The sequence below is a fragment of the Colius striatus genome, chromosome 14 (assembly GCF_028858725.1).
Source record: "Colius striatus isolate bColStr4 chromosome 14, bColStr4.1.hap1, whole genome shotgun sequence".
Classification (NCBI taxonomy): Eukaryota; Metazoa; Chordata; class Aves; order Coliiformes; family Coliidae; genus Colius; species Colius striatus.
The window spans coordinates 2971082-2990591 of NC_084772.1; the positions used below are offsets into that span (position 1 = coordinate 2971082).

The window sequence follows — 19510 nt, forward strand, 5'->3', positions numbered from 1 at the left end:
GCCCTCGCGGGGTGGGTGCGGGGGATCGGTGATGCCGGGTGCGGGGGGTCGGTGATGCCGGGTGTGGGGGGTCAGTGATGCCGGGTGTGGGGATCGGTGATGCCGGATGCGGGGGGTCGGTGATGCCGGGTGCGGGGATCGGTGATGCTGGATGCAGGGGGCCGGTGATGCTGGGGGTCGGTGATGCTGGATGCGGGGGTCGGTGATGGTGGATGTGGGGGATCGGTGATGCTGGATGCGGGGTTCGGTGATGCTGGATGTGGGGGGTCGGTGATGCTGGATGCGGGGTTCGGTGATGCTGGATGCGGGGGGTCAGTGATGCTGGATGCGGGGTTCGGTGATGCTGGGGGTCGGTGATGCTGGATGCGGGGGTCGGTGATGGTGGATGTGGGGGATCGGTGATGCCGGATGCGGGGATCGGTGATGGTGGATGTGTGGGGGTCGGTGATGCTGGATGCGGGGGGTCGGTGATGCTGGATGCGGGGGGTCAGTGATGCTGGATGCGGGGTTCGGTGATGCTGGATGCGGGGGGTCGGTGATGCTGGATGCGGGGGATCGGTGATGCTGGATGCGGGGGTCGGTGATGCTGGATGCGGGGGATCGGTGATGCTGGATGCTGGGGGTCTGTGATGCCGGATGCGGGGTGTCGGGGATGTCGGCCAGCAGCGGCGGGGTGCTGGCAGCCGGCCCCTTCTCACGAGCGTTACCGAGGCCCCTTTGCAGCTCCCCAGCGCCTCCCCCCGCGGGGTCCGGCTCTCCCCAGCCCCCCCGCAGCCGCAGGTTCCATCCGAGGCCGTCGCATTGCACACGCAGCTCTGCAGCCCCGCGCCCGCCCCCTCCCCGCCCCCTGCCCCGCAGCCCCGGCGTTTCCCCACACGCGGCTTTCCCCTGCTGCCCTCCGCTGGACCGAACGCGAGCCTCACACGGATGTTTACGACACAGCAGCGAGATGCTTCTTTCTTCCTTTCCTTCTCCCTCTTTCTTTTTGTTGTCTTTTTTTTTAAACACAAGAGCTGGGTATTTAAAAAATAGACCATTTTTATTTGTGATTTCTACAGCATCACCCTGCAGGGTGTATTTTTTTTGTACCCACCAGTGCAGGACCCCACTGACACCAATCAATAAACCATCCAAACTCCTGCGCTGCCTTGGGAGTGGGGATCAGGCCCTGCCACGGTGGCACTGGCTCACCTCCTCTGCCCACTCCTGGGCTTTGGAAAGGATGGAGAGAGGGATGCCTGCACGCCCCCAAAGGGCTGCTTTTATCCTCTCCTGAGGGTGCTGAGGGTGCTGGCCACCCAGCAGGTCATGTCCCAGCAGCCAAGGGTCACTGCAGCCAGGCCAAACCCCTCAGTGAACCCCAAGAACAGGAGGCTTGGTGTCCCTCCCTCTCCCTCCCTCAACTGCTCTTGCCAGGCAGCCCTAAACTGGTTTGACTGAGCCCAGTGAAGAAACAAAGGACAAGTTGGGCTCAGGAGTCTTCCTCCTCCTCCTCCTCCTCCTCCTCTTCCTCCTCCTCCTGTGTGAGGACCCAGCACGCCCACTTCAGCATGGCCGTGGAGATCCTGTGGGCACAGACCAAGGGAGTTGGGGTGAAAAGGGCCTGGGCTGGGGAGAGCCCAGGGTGAGGAGGGGTATGAGGAGCAGCCCCCTGCCTGTGGGGTGCAGGAGGGGTCAGGGGGAGCGTGGGGAGGAGCCCCCTGCCTGTGGGGCACAGGAGGGGTCAGGGGGAGTGTGGGGAGCAGCCCCCTGCCTGTGGGGCACAGGAGGGGTCAGGGGGAGCGTGGGGAGCAGCCCACAGGGTGCAGGAGGGGTCAGGGGAGCGTGGGGAGCAGCCCCCTGCCTGTGGGGTGCAGGAGGGGTCAGGGGGAGCATGGGGAGCAGCCCCCTGCCTGTGGGGTGCAGGAGGGGTCAGGGGAGCGTGGGGAGCAGCCCCCTGCCCGTGGGGTGCAGGAGGGGTCAGGGGGAGCGTGGGGAGCAGCCCCCTGCCTGTGGGGTGCAGGAGGGGTCAGGGGGAGCATGGGGAGCAGCCCCCTGCCTGTGGGGCACAGGAGGGGTCAGGGGGAGTGTGGGGAGCAGCCCACAGGGTGCAGGAGGGGTCAGGGGAGCGTGGGGAGCAGCCCCCTGCCTGTGGGGTGCAGGAGGGGTCAGGGGGAGCATGGGGAGCAGCCCCCTGCCTGTGGGGCACAGGAGGGGTCAGGGGGAGTGTGGGGAGCAGCCCACAGGGTGCAGGAGGGGTCAGGGGAGCGTGGAGAGCAGCCCCCTGCCCCGTGGAGTGCAGGAGGGGTCAGGGGAGCAGCCCCCTGCCTGTGGGGTGCAGGAGGGGTCAGGGGAGCGTGGGGAGCAGCCCCTTGCCCCGTGGAGTGCAGGAGGGGTCAGGGGAGCGTGGAGAGCAGCCCCCTGCCCCGTGGAGTGCAGGAGGGGTCAGGGGAGCAGCCCCCTGCCTGTGGGGTGCAGGAGGGGTCAGGGGAGCGTGGGGAGCAGCCCCCTGCCCCGTGGAGTGCAGGAGGGCCGTGTGCCCATGGCCATCACCGCACTGACCTGACAGATCTCACCCGCTGGCACAGCTCGGGGCTGGGCGCCTCGTATCTGTACTGGGCCTGTTTCTCCTTCATGTACTGCAGAAGCAAAGGGGAGGGTGAGGCTGGGCTGCCCCAAGCACAAAACCCAGGGCACAGCCCCACACCCACCCCCATGCACCCACACAAGCTCCAGCATCTCATTTACCCAGAGGCCTGGAAGATGCTCCAGCAGGCGTTGATTCCCTCCCACCCTGGGCTCAGCCACATCTTCCTCCAGTGCCCCACATCTGCCTTTGGGAGGGTTGGGGCTTCCAACTCCCCCTGCCCCACTCCTGCAGCAGGCAGGTGAGGGAAAGCCCTGGGGATGGATGGATGGATGGTGGTGGGGGGACACAGAACCTCCCGGGGACCCCATCCCCTGCTTCCTCCTCACCGGCTGCAGAGCTCTGTGCTGCTCCAGCCCACAGCTGGGGCCGCTCACTGGGGACGTTTGCTCTTCCTCCTCCTCTTCCTTCCCCTCCTCCTCGAGCTCCTTGCCATGCTGCAGCCCTGCCTCCTCCTCCTTTCTGCTCTTCTTGGCAGCCCGTGTGCCCACGAGCTCCAGCCTCCTGGCCGTGCCCCTGCCCCGCGGAGCCCCTCGGAGCCGCCGCTGCCCGCTGAGGGCTGCCAGGGCCGGGCCCCCTCCCGCTGACAGCTTCCTCTTGGCTGTGGGGGTCCTGGCCCGGGCTGGGCTGTGCTGCAGCCCCTCGGGGGGCAGGGCTGGCAGGGCTGGGCCACTGGAGTCCGCCGGCTCCCTGTGGGGCGTCCCCCGGGCTGGTGGCTGCACGGGGCTGCCGGCCACGGCGGGGGGAGCCGGAGGAAGCGAAGGCAGGGTGGGCTGCGAGCCCCCCGCTGCCCCCAGGCCTCCAGCAGCGCAGGGGCTGCCACAGGGGCTCTCTGCAGCCGCTGCTGCCCGGGATATGCCCGTCTGGCCCGGGCTGGTGCTGCCCTGGGGGCAGAGCGGGGTGGGAGAGGAGGTGAGCACCGGCTCCCCATGCACAGCCTCGCCGGCAGAGCCCTGGCTGCACGGCTCCAGCAAGTCAGGGGTGTTGGTGTCAGCAGCCATGTCTTGCTGGGTCTTTAGTGAAGGGTCCTGTTGAGGGGTCTTGTCTGGTAAGAGAAAATGGGTGGTCAGCTTGGGCAAGGAGGCTAGTGGTGGGAGCACAGCAGGCTGGGAGGGAGAGCACTGGAGCTGGAATGATGCAGGCACAACATCGCAGCGCCACTTTTTGGGCAGGGGCGAAGCAAGCCAGCATCCAGGAGGAGCTTGTGTGGGCACCCAGCGAGAGGAGAGGGGCTGTCTCCTGCCTGAAAGGAAGGCTGGGTGCCTTGGGGCATGGGGACTCACCATCTGAAGAGTCCAGGGCCAAAGATATTGTGGGGAGCGCGTTCCAGGGGTCATCCAGGGATCTCCCTGAGCCCTCTGACAAGGCTGTTGACTCAGCAGCTGCAACAATTAAGCTGAGGCATTGATTTGGGCAAAGAAAGTGGCTGCCCATTCCCAGCCCTGCTGTGGCCACAGTGAACTGTGAGCAGGGTCTCAGACAGGGAGAGCACTCAAGAGGGGCTCAGAGAGCCCTCCATACCCCCAACCAGGGTGGGCTCCAACCAGCCTCCTGTCATGGCCTCAGCCAGCCCCAGCAGCAGGTAGGGGAGAGGCAGGAGCTGCCCAGAGCAGGCAGCTGAGAGGAAAACCTCCCCCTACACCCTGCCCTGTGCAGGACAGCAGCTCCCCTCAGCTCCTCCTCTATGTGGAGCTCCTGCATGTACTTGTGCAGCAAAGCTTGGTGGCACCAAGCCCCATGAAGTGCCAGAAGCCCACAGCCAGCAGGCTCAGGCTTTGTGAGGGTGACAAAGGGACAGAAGCACTATGAACCAAAGCTGCTCAGCTTCAGGAGGCTGCAGGAACGGGCCCAGGCTGGGGGAAGGGCCTGGCCAGGCAGGTACCTCCTGTGCTGAGGCCCAGGAGGGGATGGGCTGAGGCACCTGGCAGGGAAAGCCCCGAGGGGCTGCTGGGACTGAGCCCCTACTCACGGCTGCCTTGGGACAACGTGCTGAGGTCACCCGTGGCTGTCAGGCCCTGGCTGCTCTGCCCCGGCGCCGCCTCGCTCGTGTCTGCAGGGGCAGAGGCTGTGTGGCACCACCTGCCTGGCACCGAGTGGGTGGCAGTAGCACTGTGTGGTACTGTGTCTGTGTGGCACTGTGTCTGTGTGGCATTGTCTGGGTGGCACTGTGTGGCACTGTGTCTGTGTGGCACTGTGTCTGTGTGGCATTGTCTGGGTGGCACTGTGTGGCACTGTGTCTGTGTGGCACTGTGTGGCATTGTCTGTGTGGCACTGTGTCTGTGTGGCATTGTCTGGGTGGCATTGTCTGTGTGGCACTGTGTCTGTGTGGCATTGTCTGGGTGGCACTGTGTCTGTGTGGCACTGTGTCTGTGTGGCATTGTTTGGGTGGCACTGTGTCTGTGTGGCACTGTGTCTGTGTGGCATTGTCTGTGTGGCACTGTGTCTGTGTGGCATTGTCTGGGTGGCACTGTGTGGCACTGTGTCTGTGTGGCACTGTGTCTGTGTGGCATTGTCTGGGTGGCACTGTGTGGCACTGTGTCTGTGTGGCACTGTGTGGCATTGTCTGTGTGGCACTGTGTCTGTGTGGCATTGTCTGGGTGGCACTGTGTGGCACTGTGTCTGTGTGGCACTGTGTCTGTGTGGCACTGTGTGGCATTGTCTGTGTGGCACTGTGTCTGTGTGGCATTGTCTGGGTGGCAATGTGTGGCACTGTGTCTGTGTGGCATTGTCTGTGTGGCACTGTGTGGCACTGTGTCTGTGTGGCACTGTGTCTGTGTGGCATTGTCTGGGTGGCACTGTGTGGCACTGTGTCTGTGTGGCACTGTGTGGCATTGTCTGTGTGGCACTGTGTCTGTGTGGCATTGTCTGGGTGGCACTGTGTGGCATTGTGCCTGTGTGGCATTATCTGTGTAGCACTGTGTCTGGGTGGCATTGTCTGGTTGGCACTATGTCTGGGTGACACCGTGCCTGTGTGGCACTGGGTGACACTGTATCTGGGTGACACAGTGTCTGTGTGGCACTGCTGGTCCCAGCCCCGTGTGCTGCACAGCCAGAGCACAGCAACTCCTCTCCCACCCCGGGGAGACCCTGGCTTTGCAGGTGTGGCCACTGGATGTGTGGGCACTGCATGCCCCCCTTGGCCAGCCTGCAGATGAAGCCCACCACACTGACCTGCTTTGGAAGGATCACAAGCAGCTGCCTCCTCCTCCTCAGGAGGGATGACCAGGGTGTGGGCTGGGACTGTGAAGATGTCTTCACCCTGCTGGGATGAGACACGTTCCGTGGGCTTTGTGGGGCAGGATGCAGGAGCCCACTTGGAACTGGCAGCTGCACACCACCTCTGTGCCCCCCAGCTCTGCCCACCCCCTTCCCCCAGCCCTCTGCAGCACCATGAGCTATCCCAGCCCCATCCCAGGGCCTCACTGACCCCCTTCCTGCGCTCAGCCTCCCACTGGGTGACGGGCACCTCGTCCTTCCCCGCTGCTGCAGCCCTGGGCAGCCTCAGATCCAAACACTCCTCAGCATTTTCCTTCAGCACCTCCAGCTGGTTCTGTCCTATGGCATCGATCAGCTGAGAGATGGACGGCTCTGGAGCAAGAACACATGACCATCAGTGCAGAAGACACCCCAATTCAGGCCAGCCTCACCTGCAAACTCTCTTGCTGTGCTGCATGACCACCAGTGCACTGAAATCCACAGAAACACCCCTAATGCTGCATTTGCTTTGCCTCTAGAAGCTCCCTTTCCTTTCCCCACACGGGTCCTGGAGCAGCAGGGTGAGCACAGGCATGCAATGGCCCACACTGCTTTAGCTGTCAGCATCACCTTGTCCAACTCTGGGCTTAGCAATGTTGCCCTGTGAGATCTGCTCAGCTCTGCACTACCTCTGCTGACCATGGAGCAAGCTGGGGAGAGCCAGGAGCTCCACCACACAGCCAGAGCATCCCATGCCCCCCACAGCCCTTTACCTGAGTTGGGAGCGTTCTTCAGAGCAACACTCCTCCTGCAGCGACCAAGGAGAGGACAAAGCCAGGTTAGTGCAGGGGCACAGGCAGGTCAGCAGCCCTGGGCAGCTCTTGGGCATAGAGCATCTTGGGTTGGGAGCAGGAGTTTGTGGGAGTGGGGAGTTCCCCACTGGGTGCTGGATCTGGCCACTGCTCCATTATCCCAGGAATACCCATCAGGGAGCTCTGCTCCTGGAGATGGATGGATGGATGGATGGATGGATGGATGGATGGATGGATGGAACCCCTGAGGATCTCCAGACTTGGGTCTCCAGGTGTGAAGAGTGAGCTGTGCAGTGCTCACCTCATGGCTGGCAGGGCCATGTTCCCCAGGGCTGTTTCCTCCCAGCTCAGAGGGAGAGGCTGGGGATGGAAAGCCCTCTGTGTCACCAGGATCTCATTTTGCCTGTTGTACTCAGCTGTGTCCCATCCTAGGGCAGGGAGTCCCCTAGGTTAACCAGGAGCTGCCCTAACCTGTGCCCATCTTTGCCAGCCTGCCCTAACCCATCAGCCTGTGTGCCCTCCTCATGGCATCTCGACACATCCCCAGCAAGGGCCAGGCCCACACTTACAGCCAGAGCTCCTTGATCTTCTGCAGCACAGAGGGCTCCTGGTTCCTGCAGTGAGACAGAAGCCAGTTAGCAATCCCCTCCAAATCCCCACCCTCCCTCTCAGGCTGTGGCAGAGACAATCCCTCCTTCACAGAGCAGCGAGTCCCCACCACAACCAGACCCCCCAGGGCAGGACCAGCTGCCCACCCCGTGGGCCCTACCCGTCAGATGACTCCAGCCTCTGCCTCTCCATGGGCAGCACGATGAACTGCTGTGCCCTCAGGTAGAACTCACAGTCCTCCTGTGGGGAGAACACAGCCCCTAAGGCCCCTCTGCCCCCACCTGCCTAGGGCCAGCGAGCCATGAGCCCTCCAAGCAAAGCAAGGGCCCCCTCACAAAGGACAACCCCCTTCAAGGGGGAATTGTATCAGCCAAGAGCCACCCACCAGCCTGAGGCCATGGGGACACTCCTGAAGCCCTGCAAGGGCACAGCTACAGCTGCACAAGTGGTTGGTCCTGGGGGGGGGGAGATGTCCCACAGCCCCAGGGAGGGCTCAGGCCAACTGCCACAGACCCTCCTGGGAGCTGCAGCTGGAGAAAAGCCACCTATCATCTGCCTCCAGCTCCCAGGAGCAGCTCAGAGCACGCAGGAGGCACAGCAAGGGCAAGGCACAAGCTGGTTCCACTCATCAGAGCACTCACCAGCTTGGCCTCCTCCCGGAAACACACCGTGTACTTCTGCAAGACAATGATTCTGCAAATCAGGCTGGAGAGCCTCAGCTGCATGTGGCTGCTGGAAAAAGAGCACAGCAGGAACGTCTTGGAGAGATGAAAATTGGAGCTGGGCCACCCAGACACAGAGCAGGGCTCCCCCAACAGCTGCCAAGCACCCCAGGGCAGGATGGAACACGTCTCTGCATCCGAGGACCAAGGGGTCCTGGTTCCTGCTGCTGATCCTGCAGCCTGCCAGGCTGGGGCTGGCTGAGGAAAGCACTGAAGGGGCAGCCCAGGCTTCCCTGCTCAATACTCAGGCTCCTTTCACCAAGCCCACGGGCTCTTTGGTCCTTTCTGACCTCATCTGCGTGGCACCACAGCTTCTGCCATCACTCCCTCACCATCCCAGCCCGCAGCAGCAGCCGTCCCAGCTTCCTGCTCTCAGCAGCTCCTTCACACACTTCCCACCCTGTGATTGCTTTAGCTTAACACAACCTGAAACAAGACCAGGCAGGAGCCCCACTAGCAGCTGTGGAGAACCGCTGTCCCAGCCACAGTCGGGTCATGGTGGAACCCACTTTTCCTCCGCCTGCAGAGCTTCGGCCGTAAGGACCACGCGGATGTGGTAGGACCCATCTGACACCTGGAGGACGGCATCTTGGAGCACTCCAGGTTGTTCTGGAGCAGCTGAGTCACTCAAAACCTACCAAGAGATTGGGGAGGAAAAGGAAATCTCACTTAGAGCCTCTCCTGTGAACCCTTGTTCGGGTGACACCGTGCCCAGCTGAGAGCCTGGACCTGTCAAAGGTCTCAGCTGCTTTCCTCCTGCTCCTTCCCTGCTGCACATCAAGCTTCAAGCAGGTAAAGGGTCCCCTGACTAATGCTCTCTCCTGCCACAGAGGGTAGATCAAATGCCCAGCACATCACCAGTGCTGGGCAGATCAAATACCCAGCACATCACCAGTGCTGCACAGAAAGCTCTCCAGGAACCATGCAGGAGCAGGTTCTGTGCCTCAGAGCCCCATGCCCCAAATCACCACGCAACAGGCTTTGCCAGAAGAGCCACCACCCATGGGAGGATGAGCTGGTGGCTCAGCACCAGACAGGATGAGGCTCCAGACACCTCAGCAGGTGCTGCTGCAGCCTCATGCTACCTGCTGTCAGCATCAGCTGTCGTGGTGGATGGAAGGACAGGATGCAAACAGGAGGAGGTGCAAAAGTCAGCCAAAGCTGCCAGAAAGGGACAAAGCAAAGCTGCTCCATCTCACAGGGACGGTGAAGAGGAAGGATCACCCACCCAGAGACACCCAACTGGGAGCTGCTGAATGCATCCAGGCCTTTGGAGTTCAAGCACTGCTGGAGCACTGCAGCACGGTCCCTGTCGGTACCCACCCGCAGGACCTGCCCAGCCAGGAGGTTCTCGTTGGCATCCAGCTGCTCGTAGTTCACCAGGAGGTTGGCAATCCAAGGCTGCAGGATGTACACTTTAGGAGAAGACATGTTCTCACACACAAACCTTTGGCAGAAGAGACGAGGCACCAAATGAGCGGGATCATCCTGGCAACGCTTTTGCACCTCAAACACAGCCCCAGCAGAAGGCTCACATCCCACCCCAGGGCACCCACTTCTCTGCCAGGACACCCATCCTGAGGGGTGCTGGGGCAGCAGGTCCTGCAGCGTGCCCAGGCCTGGGGACACCAGCAAGGCTCCAGAGCTGCATGGGGGCTGGGACAGGCCTTTTGCAAGTCTCACACCCCTCTCAGGACCATTTTTTCCCACCTCTTCCCCTACTGTTTATTGTCCTGCAGTAACTACACTCCTGTGCCCTGGCCTTCAGCACCGCTCTCAGCTGCAGGAGGAGGAAGAGAACTCTCTCTGCTGGGTAAGGCCGTGCAGAGGGGCTGGGCACAGGCAGTTTGGGACATGCAGGGTTTGGAGATGGGCAGTTGGGGACCTGCAAGGTTTGAGATATGCAGGGTTCAGGCACAGGCGGTTTGGGACATGCAGAGTTTGAGATATGCAGGGTTTGGGCACAGGCAGTTTGGGACCTGCAAGGTTTGGGACATGCAGGGTTTGGGCACAGTTGGTTTGGGACATGCAGGGTTCAGGGACAGGCGGTTTGGGACATGCAGGGTTTGAGATATGCAGGGTTTGGGCACAGGCAGTTTGGGACCTGCAAGGTTTGGGACATGCAGGGTTTAGGACCAGGCGGTTTGGGACATGCAGGGTTTAGGCACAGGCAGTTTGGGACCTGCAAGGTTTGGGACATGCAGGGTTTAGGACCAGGCGGTTTGGGACATGCAGGGTTCAGGGACAGGCGGTTTGGGACATGCAGGGTTTAGGACCAGGCGGTTTGGGACATGCAGGGTTTGGGCACAGGCGGTTTGGGACATGCAGGGTTTGGGCACAGGCGGTTTGGGACATGCAGGGTTTGGGCACAGGCAGTTTGGGACATGCAGGGTTTGGGCACAGGCAGTTTGGGACATGCAGGGTTCAGGGACAGGCGGTTTGGGACATGCAGGGTTTGGGCACAGGCAGTTTGGGACATGCAGGGTTTGGGCACAGGCAGTTTGGGACATGCAGGGTTCAGGGACAGGCGGTTTGGGACATGCAGGGTTTGGGACATGCAGGGTTCAGGGACAGGCGGTTTGGGACATGCAGGGTTTGGGCACAGGCAGTTTGGGACATGCAGGGTTTGGGCACAGGCAGTTTGGGATATGCAGGGTTCAGGGACAGGCGGTTTGGGACATGCAGGGTTTGGGACATGCAGGGTTCAGGGACAGGCGGTTTGGGGTCTGGCTCCCGCCGCCGCTCACCCGGGTCCTAGCGCCTGCCGCGGCCCCGCCGCGCCCCCCGGTTGCTCCCGCTGCTCGCCCGCCCCGTCGGGATCCGCGGCTGTTGCCGCCGCCATGGCCCGGGAGCGACAACCGACGGGCCATGACCCAGGAAGAGGAAACGGGGCCGAGCTGCGGGCTGCCCGGTATCCGGGGCGGAGCAGCTGCTAGAGCCCGCCCGGCCCCTTCCACATCTGCATGCACAGCCCAGTCATATCGCCGTCCCCTTCCCTAAGCCCATGTGCATCCCCAGCCTCATCTGCATCGTGAACCTCATCGTCCCTAAGCCTCATCTGCATGCCCAACTCCAGCCCCAGCCCCACCCCCATCTACACGCCCATTCCCATCCTCATCAGCATGCCCAGTGCCATCTGCACGCCCAGCTCCGTCTGCATGCATGTCCAGCTCTGTGCCCATCAGCATGCCCAGTGCCATCTGCACGCCCAGCTCCGTCTGCATGTCCAGCTCTGTGCCCATCAGCATGCCCAGTGCCATCTGCATGTCCAGCCCCGTCTGCATGTCCAGCTCTGTGCCCATCACCATGCCCAGTGCCATCAGGATGCCCAGCCCCGTCTGCATGTCCAGCTCTGTGCCCATCACCATGCCCAGTGCCATCAGGATGCCCAGCCCCGTCTGCATGTCCAGCTCCGTCTGCATGTCCAGCTCTGTGCCCATCACCATGCCCAGTGCCATCAGGATGCCCAGCCCCGTCTGCATGTCCAGCTCCGTCTGCATGTCCAGCTCTGTGCCCATCACCATGTCCAGTGCCATCAGGATGCCCAGCCCCGTCTGCATGCCCAGCCCCGTCTGCATGTCCGGCTCTGTGCCCATCAGCATGCCCAGTGCCATCCACACGCCCAGCCCCATCTGCATGTCGAGCTCCATTCCCATCAGCATGCCCAGCTCCATTGCCATCAGGATGCCCAGTCCCATCTGCATGCCCATCCCCATCAGCATGCCCAGCCCCAGCTGCAGCTCGCTTCTCCCCAGCAGTCCTGGAGAGTTTCTGGGCTGCTCGGGGTCAGCAAGTCCACCCTTTCCCACCTGACCATGCTGGGGGAGTACCGCCCAAAGGGGGAGGGTGGCAGTGGGAGGAGGCAGCTCAGGGCAGCAACAAGGGTAGAGCTGGCTCCGAAAACAGAGTGGCTCAGGTTTGGTGGTTCAAAGAGCAGCTCTGCAGATAACCAGCCCAGAGCAATTCCTGCCTAGACAGGACACTCAAATCCCAAGGCCACCAGGAAAGGGGGATAGTGGTGGGTATGGATCAGAGCCAAGGCACTGGTGTGCAGGCAGAGCACGTGCTGGAGCCATGGGCTGATGCAAGCCCTTGTGGGAAAGTGCAAGATAACAACTGTATCAAAAGGCACCTGCAAAGTCGGAGTGCGAGCAGAGAGCTGCAGGAGAAGCAAGATGGGAGAGCTGGCCGTGCACTCCGTCCTGGTGACCGGGGCCAACCGGGGGATCGGGCTGGGGCTGGTGCAGCATTTCCTGGGGCTGCCAAAGCCGCCCAAGTGGGTGTTTGCGGGGTGCCGGGACCCCAAGGGCCAGCGGGCGCAGGTGAGGCCGCGCCGGGCCGCAGCGGGGGGCGCGGGGGCACAGAGGGACGGGGCAGCGGGTCGGGGCAGGAGCTCAAAGGGCCGCGGCCGCAGCCGGGCCCCCGCGGCACAGGGCGGCCGGGCCGGGCGGGCTCCGGCAGCGGCCGCGCACGGGGGGCGCGCAGGGGACGGGCGCCCGTGGGGCGGGCGCGGAGCCCCACGCGTGGGCGGCCGCGGCAGGGTGCCGGGCGGCGGCGGGGCCGGAGCCGCGGCCCCACGGGCCGTGCCGGGACGGGCTGAGCCTCCGCACGGCCCCCGCCGCCCGCCCTGCGCCGCGCTGCCCTTCGCCGCCGTCCGTCGCAGGAGCTGCAGCGCTTGGCCTCCAAGCACCCCAACCTGCTCATCCTGGCGCTCGGTAGGTGCCCCGAGCCGGGGGTCGCTGCGGGGCGCAGGGGCGCAGCCGGCCGTCGTGCCCGTGGCCGGGCGGCGGGGCTGCAGCCGCCCCGGGGCCGCGGCCGCTCAGCTCCCCGGGGCCGCCTCTGCAGAAGTCACCGACCCCGCCAGCGTCAAGGCGGCTGCAGCCCGAGTCGGGGAGCACGTGGGGGGCTCGGGGCTCACCCTCCTCATCAACAACGCCGGCATCGTCAAGTTGAACCCCATTGATGCCGAGACACTGGAGGACATGAGCCGGGTTTACACCACCAACACGATTGGCCCAATGCTGATGGGCCAGGTGAGAGCCTCACCCGAGCTGGGCTGTGCCAGGGGCACAAAGGGCTGGTGGAGAGGCTCCTGCTGCCCCTCTGCTGCCCGATGGGACCTGGGTTGAGAAGCTGCTCATGCAGCTGAGGGCTGGAGCTCAGGAGCTGGAGCCTGGTGAATGGAGCCAATGGGAGAGGAGGGAGGTTGTTCATGCTGTTGCTGCCAATGTTTCCTGCTGGGGAGGGAGCCTCAGTGGCACACTCCTGTGCACAGCCCTGTCTCCCCTCTTCTCCTCACAGGCGTTCCTGCCCTTGCTGAAGAAGGCTGCCCAGGCCAGCCCAGGCTCAGGGCTGAGCTGCAGCAAGGCTGCCATCATCAACGTGTCCAGTGATGCCGGTTCCATCGCTTCTCCCCCTGCTTGGGAAGTGTTGCATGCTGTCTCGTACCGCTGCAGCAAGGTTGTGCTGCCAACAGATTGGCTTCCCCTGCCCTGTCCCCACCACGGGCTCTGGACATGTCCCCTCGCAGCCCCTTCCCCTCCCACGGCCAGCCCTGCCCTGTCTCCCGCAGGCTGCTCTGAACATGCTGACCAGGTGCCAGTCCCTGGGGTACCAGGAGCACGGCATCCTCTGCGTTACCCTGCACCCCGGATGGGTCCAGACCGACATGGGGAGTGCAGCTGGATTTACGGTAGGAGTTTCAGCAGAGCAGATCCATCAGAGCCCCAGTGCTGCTTTTCCCTAACCCCTCTGCCCAGGCACAGCTCTTTCCTGCTGCCCTCGAGCCCTCAGCCAGGCTGCTGGTTCACGGCTGTGTTTCTCCTGCCCTTGCAGCCCCCTCTGACGGTGGATGTCAGCGTGCGAGGGATGCTGAAGGTGCTCTCCTCCCTCTCCGAGAAGGACACCGGCACCTTCCTGGACTGGGAGGGGAAGGTCGTGCCCTGGTGATCCCTGGCCCGGGCTGCCTCCAGCGGGCCCTGTGCCGCTGCTCGCAGCCGCCCCCCGTCCGCAATAAACGCCGTCCCGAGAGGCTCCGGCCCCGCTGTTGGCACCCGCTCACGGGCCGGCCCCGCTCCGTGTCCCGCTGCCCGCGGCCGCCCGCCCGGCCCCGGCTGTAGCGGCCGCCCCGAGCCGCAGCCGGCGGGGGCCGTGGCACCGCGAGCAGCCGCAGCCGGGACGCGGCCCCTGTCCCGGGCGGAGAGAGACCCGCCGGGCAGCCGCGGCGCTGGGACACGGCCCGGGCAGCCGCGGGGCCGCCTTCGCTCCGGCCCCGCTGCGGGACACCCCCGGGGCTCGGCTCGGCTCGGCTCGGCTCGGGCAGCCCGGGGGGCACCGGGACCGGCCGCCCTCTCCCCTCAGCCGGGGGCTGCCGCCTCGCAGGCGGGACAGACGGACGTGCGGTGCTGGGCCGAGCGCAGCGAGCGTGTGCGGGGCTCGGTGCGGGGGGACGCGGCGGCGGCGAGACGGAGCACAGAGGCATCGGCTCCTGGCGCTCGCGGAGCGGGGGGACACGGGGGCGTGGGGAAGGGGACGGGAGCTGCTGCCGCTGCCCTTCCCGCTCCCCGGCAGCTCGGGCGGGCTGAGGGCGAGCGGAGCGATGGCGCAGAGGGACGAGCCGGCGAGCGGGAGGCTGCGGCGCGGGCAGGAGCCTCCGTCCCTCTGCACATCACCGGCACAGGCTGTTCCTTCCCTCCCCGGTGCACAGGGGCTCGGCGGGGGTCCTGCGAGCGGCCACCCAGCACGGTCGGGATACCCATCCCCTGGCACCTCCCCTCGCTGGCACGGAGCCGGGACAGGGCGGGTCGCAGCTCCCCGAGGCGCAGCCCGATGGAGCCCCGTTCTCTGGAGATGCTGCTGGCCGCGGCCCCGCTGCAGCTCAGCCCCTCCTGCTGCCACGACCCCGACGCCCCGTGAATCCGGGACAAGCCCCGAGCCCGGGGACAACCATGGAGGGGTTTGTCACGTAGCACGGGCGAGCGGCTGCACAGACCCGCCGTGGAAGGGCAGGGGATGGGGAGGATGCTCAGAGGAGGGGCGGGGCTCCTCCTTCTATCCAGCTCTTCCTCGGAAGGATCAAGAGAGGGTTGAAAGTTCATGGGGGAGAATGAAGGATAAAGCTAATGGGGGTGACAGTGTTGTGGCAGGTGACCACAGGCCACCTGAGCAGGGAAGAGGAAGGTGATGAGGCTTTCCACAGACAGCTGAAAGCAGCCTCATGGACACTAGTGCTCACAGGTGCCTTCAATCGCCTGGGTATCTGCTGATAAAGTCACTCAGCTGAGCACACACAGTCTATGAGGTTCCTGCCTTGCTGACACCTTCCTGATATAGCTGCTGGAGAAGCCAAGGAGCAGCGTGTGCTGCTGGAACTGGTGCTAACAAAAAAGGAGCTCCAAGATTCTGGGGAAAGATTTCTGAAGGCTGACTGAATTTCCCTGCCAAGTGCAAGTGAGTCTTGCCCTTGGATGACAACGGCTGGCTCCCAGCCAGGACCTATGTCCTAGAGTTCAAAGAGCTGCAGAAGTTCTTCCTTGAGCCAAGTGTTTGCTCGTGCCCTGAATGGGTGGAGTGGCCGTGGAACATGATATAAGGCAGAACGTGTGAGCTGGGCAGCCAGTGCAAGCTGCAGGAGAAGCAAGATGGGAGAGCTGGCCGTGCACTCCGTCCTGGTGACCGGGGCCAACCGGGGGATCGGGCTGGGGCTGGTGCAGCATTTCCTGGGGCTGCCAAAGCCGCCCAAGTGGGTGTTTGCGGGGTGCCGGGACCCCAAGGGCCAGCGGGCGCAGGTGAGGCCGCGCCGGGCCGCAGCGGGGGGCGCGGGGGCACAGAGGGACGGGGCAGCGGGTCGGGGCAGGAGCTCAAAGGGCCGCGGCCGCAGCCGGGCCCCCGCGGCACAGGGCGGCCGGGCCGGGCGGGCTCCGGCAGCGGCCGCGCACGGGGGGCGCGCAGGGGACGGGCGCCCGCGGCCCGTGGGGCGGGCGCGGCAGGGTGCCGGGTGGCGGCGGGGCCGGAGCCGCGGCCCCACGGGCCGTGCCGGGACGGGCTGAGCCTCCGCACGGCCCCCGCCGCCCGCCCTGCGCCGCGCTGCCCTTCGCCGCCGTCCGTCGCAGGAGCTGCAGCGCTTGGCCTCCAAGCACCCCAACCTGCTCATCCTGGCGCTCGGTAGGTGCCCCGAGCCGGGGGTCGCTGCGGGCCGCAGGGGCGCAGCCGGCCGTCGTGCCCGTGGCCGGGCGGCGGGGCTGCAGCCGCCCCGGGGCTGCGGCCGCTCAGCTCCCCGGGGCCGCCTCTGCAGAAGTCACCGACCCCGCCAGCGTCAAGGCGGCTGCAGCCCGAGTCGGGGAGCACGTGGGGGGCTCGGGGCTCACCCTCCTCATCAACAACGCCGGGATACTGGGAAACAACACCATTCACAACGAGACGCTGGAGGACATGAGCCGGGTTTACACCACCAACACGATTGGCCCAATGCTGATGGGCCAGGTGAGAGCCTCACCCGAGCTGGGCTGTGCCAGGGGCACAAAGGGCTGGTGGAGAGGCTCCTGCTGCCCCTCTGCTGCCCGATGGGACCTGGATTGAGAAGCTGCTCATGCAGCTGAGGGCTGGAGCTCAGGAGCTGGAGCCTGGTGAATGGGGTCAATGGGAGAGGAGGGAGGTTGTTCATGCTGTTGCTGCCAATGTTTCCTGCTGGGAAGGGAGCCTCAGTGGCACACCCCTGTGCACAGCCCTGTCTCCCCCCTTCTCCTCACAGGTGTTCCTGCCCTTGCTGAAGAAGGCTGCCCAGGCCAGCCCAGGCTCAGGGCTGAGCTGCAGCAAGGCTGCCATTGTCAACATGTCCAGCGGTGGAGGCTCCATTGAGAGAGTCACGTTATGGGATTTGTTCCCAACTGTCTCCTACCGCTGCAGCAAGGTACTGCCACCCTGCTCTGGGCACAGGCACCTCCCTCTCAGAACCACCCAGAATGCTTCCCAGGCTCCCCTCAGTCCCAGCCCCTCTCTGCACTGTCACCCAGCTCCTGGCAGTCCCGGGGTCCCTCTCAGGACACATTCCCGTGCCGGGACCCAGGACCCACCTCAGAGGGATGTGCTGGGACAGGCACTGGTCTGGGTTGGGTGTCTGCAGTGGGGTTGAGGCCGTGGCTCCCTGTGTCCCTGGGAGCTGCTCCACCTGCCCTCCCCTGCCCCACCACGGGCTCTGGACGTGTCCCCTCGCAGCCCCTTCCCCTCCCACCGCCAGCCCTGCCCTGTCTCCCGCAGGCTGCTCTGAACATGCTGACCAGGTGCCAGTCCCTGGGGTACCGGGAGCACGGCATCCTCTGCGTTACCCTGCACCCCGGATGGGTCCAGACTGACATGGGGAACTCAGGATCAGAAAAGGTAAGAGACCTTTTGGGTAAAGTCCTGAAGAACCTTTTGACTTGGGAGTGCAGAGCTTGTTGTGCATTGAACAGTCCCAGACATGCTTTGGGGAAGTCCTTTGGCACATACCCTGAGCTGGAGGCAGAGGATGGAAGGAGATGAGAGTCGGGGATCTCTTTATGGCCACTCCTCTGTCCTCTAAGGCCCCAGAGCCCCAAGCCCTGAGCATAATCTGCTGCAGGGCAGCCCTCAGCCAGGCTACTGGCTCATCACTGTGTTCCTCCTGACCTTGCAGCCCTCTTTGACAGTGGATGGCAGCGTGGGAGGGATGCTGAAGGTGCTCTCCTCCCTCTCTGAGAAGGACACCGGCACCTTCCTGGACTGGGAGGGGAAGGTGGTACCCTGGTGAGATGTCACTTAGCATCCTGGCAGCAGGTCCCTTTGCTCCTGCACCAGATTGTGCTTGTCCCCTAATAAACTTGTGTCTGCAAACAGTAAGTAGCACCGTTTGAACCTGCAATTTATTGGAGCTACTCTTTTTCCCTAAACTGAGATAAAGTTCATGCTCTGCCTTTGGTGCTGCCCAGCTACTTGTGTGGGTAAAGGGTAGAGTCCCTGCTGGCTCTTACAGGCTCTTTCTAGAGCAAAGTGGGTACAAGTCACTCAGACACACCAGAAGCAAAATCAAGTGCGAGTGTTTGTGGAAGGACTCATGGGCAGGAAGGATCTGCTGCAGCTTCAGCGTGATGTGGATGATGCTGAGGGGCAGGAAGAGCTGGGCTTTGTATTTGCAGGAGCTCTTTGCTTTCCCATGCCACACGTGACTGAGGCATCAGGTGTGTGCAGGGGTGTGAGGGGCATGGGGCAGCAGTGTGGCTCCAGGCTCTGGCCCAGCCTCAGCTGACAGCACTGGGAGCAGCCACGCTTGTGGATCTGCACCCATCTCACCTGCCCTCCCACAGTGCTCATCCCCCAGGAGCTGTCAGTGTGGGGTTCAACATGCTGCTCTGCAGCAGTCCTGCCTGAAGCTGCTGGCCCCTTCTTGGAGCCTGTGCTGTCCTGCTGCAGGGGCCACTTTGCTCCTCTCCTTTTGTTCTCTGGCTGATGTAACAACCACCTCCAGGCTGGGAGGGAAAATGACTTTCAAAGCCGTTAGGTCCAACCATGAACCCAGCACTGCCACACTCACCTCCAAACCACGTATCTCAGTGCTGCAGCTACACACCTCCTGGTTATCTCCAGGGCTGGTGACTCAGCTCCTTCCTTCAATGTATATTTAGTCAGCATATCGAGGAAACAAGTGACTGCTATCGATGAGAGTGTTTGTCAGAGGTGTGACACTCACAGCTGGATGTGCTCTGTGGTGATTTGGTGAAAACCCCTCCTGTGCTGGGTTAATGTGCACTGTGACCTGGGGCAGAGCCTGATGAAGGCAGGACAGTGTGGAAGGCTCCATCCCTTGTGCAGCTGGACCAGGCCATGGCACATAGAGAAGAGGCACCAGTGCATACAGCCACTGAATGGGGCTGGTGGCAGCATCCTCCCCTCCATTGCAACTTGGAGGCAGCCAGAGCATGAGGCAGGTCCAGAACTGAGCCCTCAAGTCAGCTTTGGCTGACAATGCAGAAAGCCCATGCAGCAAGCAGGATGCTTGTGAAGCTGTGAAGCCCACCTGAGCTCCCATGTGCTGCTCCTGCCCTCCACACACACAACAGCCTCTCCTGGCCAGGCTGGTGGCTCCAGGATTCTAGGGACAGGTTTCTCAAGGTCAGCTGAGTCTGCCTGAAAAATGCCAAGTCATTGTTGCCCTGTGATTACAAGGGCTGGCTTCCAGCCAGGACCTGTAGCCAAGAGTTCAAAGAGCTGCAGAGATTCTACCTGGAGCCAAACGTTTGTGCCAATTCTGAGAGGGTGGGGTGACCATGGAACATGATGTAAGGCAGGAGGAGTGAGCTGGGCAGCCAGTGCAAGCTGCAGGAGAAGCAAGATGGGAGAGCTGGCCGTGCACTCTGTCCTGGTGACCGGGGCCAACTGGGGAATTGGGCTGGGGCTGGTGCAGCAGTTCCTGGGGCTGCCAAAGCTGCCCAAGTGGGTGTTTGCAGAGAGGAATCGGCTCCTGGTGCTTCTGGAGCAGGGGGACACACGGGGGCGTTAGGAAGGGGACAGGAGCTGCAAAGGGCACCTCGGGC

At 63.5% G+C, this 19510-nt stretch overlaps 3 protein-coding genes across 7 annotated transcripts; 2 read left to right on the forward strand and 1 right to left on the reverse strand.

Annotated features, from left to right (window-relative positions):
* Positions 1-1020: 1020 nt before the first annotated feature.
* ACD (ACD shelterin complex subunit and telomerase recruitment factor) lies at positions 1021-10827 on the reverse strand. Of its 5 annotated transcripts, none has more exons than XM_062007429.1 (14): positions 10712-10827; positions 9288-9411; positions 8474-8598; positions 7884-7974; positions 7403-7479; positions 7203-7247; positions 6595-6629; positions 6054-6214; positions 5798-5888; positions 4596-4676; positions 3910-4008; positions 2956-3671; positions 2542-2618; positions 1021-1565 (listed from the first exon to the last, which is right to left on the reverse strand). In XM_062007429.1, exons 1-14 carry the CDS (start codon positions 10804-10806, stop codon positions 1472-1474), a joined length of 1911 nt encoding a protein of 636 aa, XP_061863413.1. In that variant the 5' UTR covers positions 10807-10827; the 3' UTR covers positions 1021-1471. The 5 variants fall into 5 exon arrangements, with proteins under 5 accessions (XP_061863413.1, XP_061863412.1, XP_061863411.1 ...); XM_062007428.1 differs by having other exon boundaries at positions 5798-5885; positions 7403-7482; XM_062007427.1 differs by having other exon boundaries at positions 7403-7482.
* Positions 10828-12128: 1301 nt separating this feature from the next.
* On the forward strand, positions 12129-14038 carry LOC133626722 (C-signal-like). Its single transcript, XM_062007571.1, has 6 exons — positions 12129-12286; positions 12628-12679; positions 12810-12997; positions 13266-13424; positions 13537-13656; positions 13800-14038. The coding sequence occupies exons 1-6, from the start codon at positions 12140-12142 to the stop codon at positions 13911-13913; spliced, it is 780 nt and encodes a 259-aa protein (XP_061863555.1). The 5' UTR covers positions 12129-12139; the 3' UTR covers positions 13914-14038.
* A 1506-nt stretch (positions 14039-15544) lies between these two features.
* Positions 15545-17794, forward strand: LOC133626719 (C-signal-like). Its single transcript, XM_062007553.1, has 6 exons — positions 15545-15751; positions 16076-16127; positions 16258-16445; positions 16714-16872; positions 17220-17339; positions 17617-17794. Exons 1-6 carry the CDS (start codon positions 15605-15607, stop codon positions 17728-17730), a joined length of 780 nt encoding a protein of 259 aa, XP_061863537.1. The 5' UTR covers positions 15545-15604; the 3' UTR covers positions 17731-17794.
* Positions 17795-19510: the final 1716 nt, after the last annotated feature.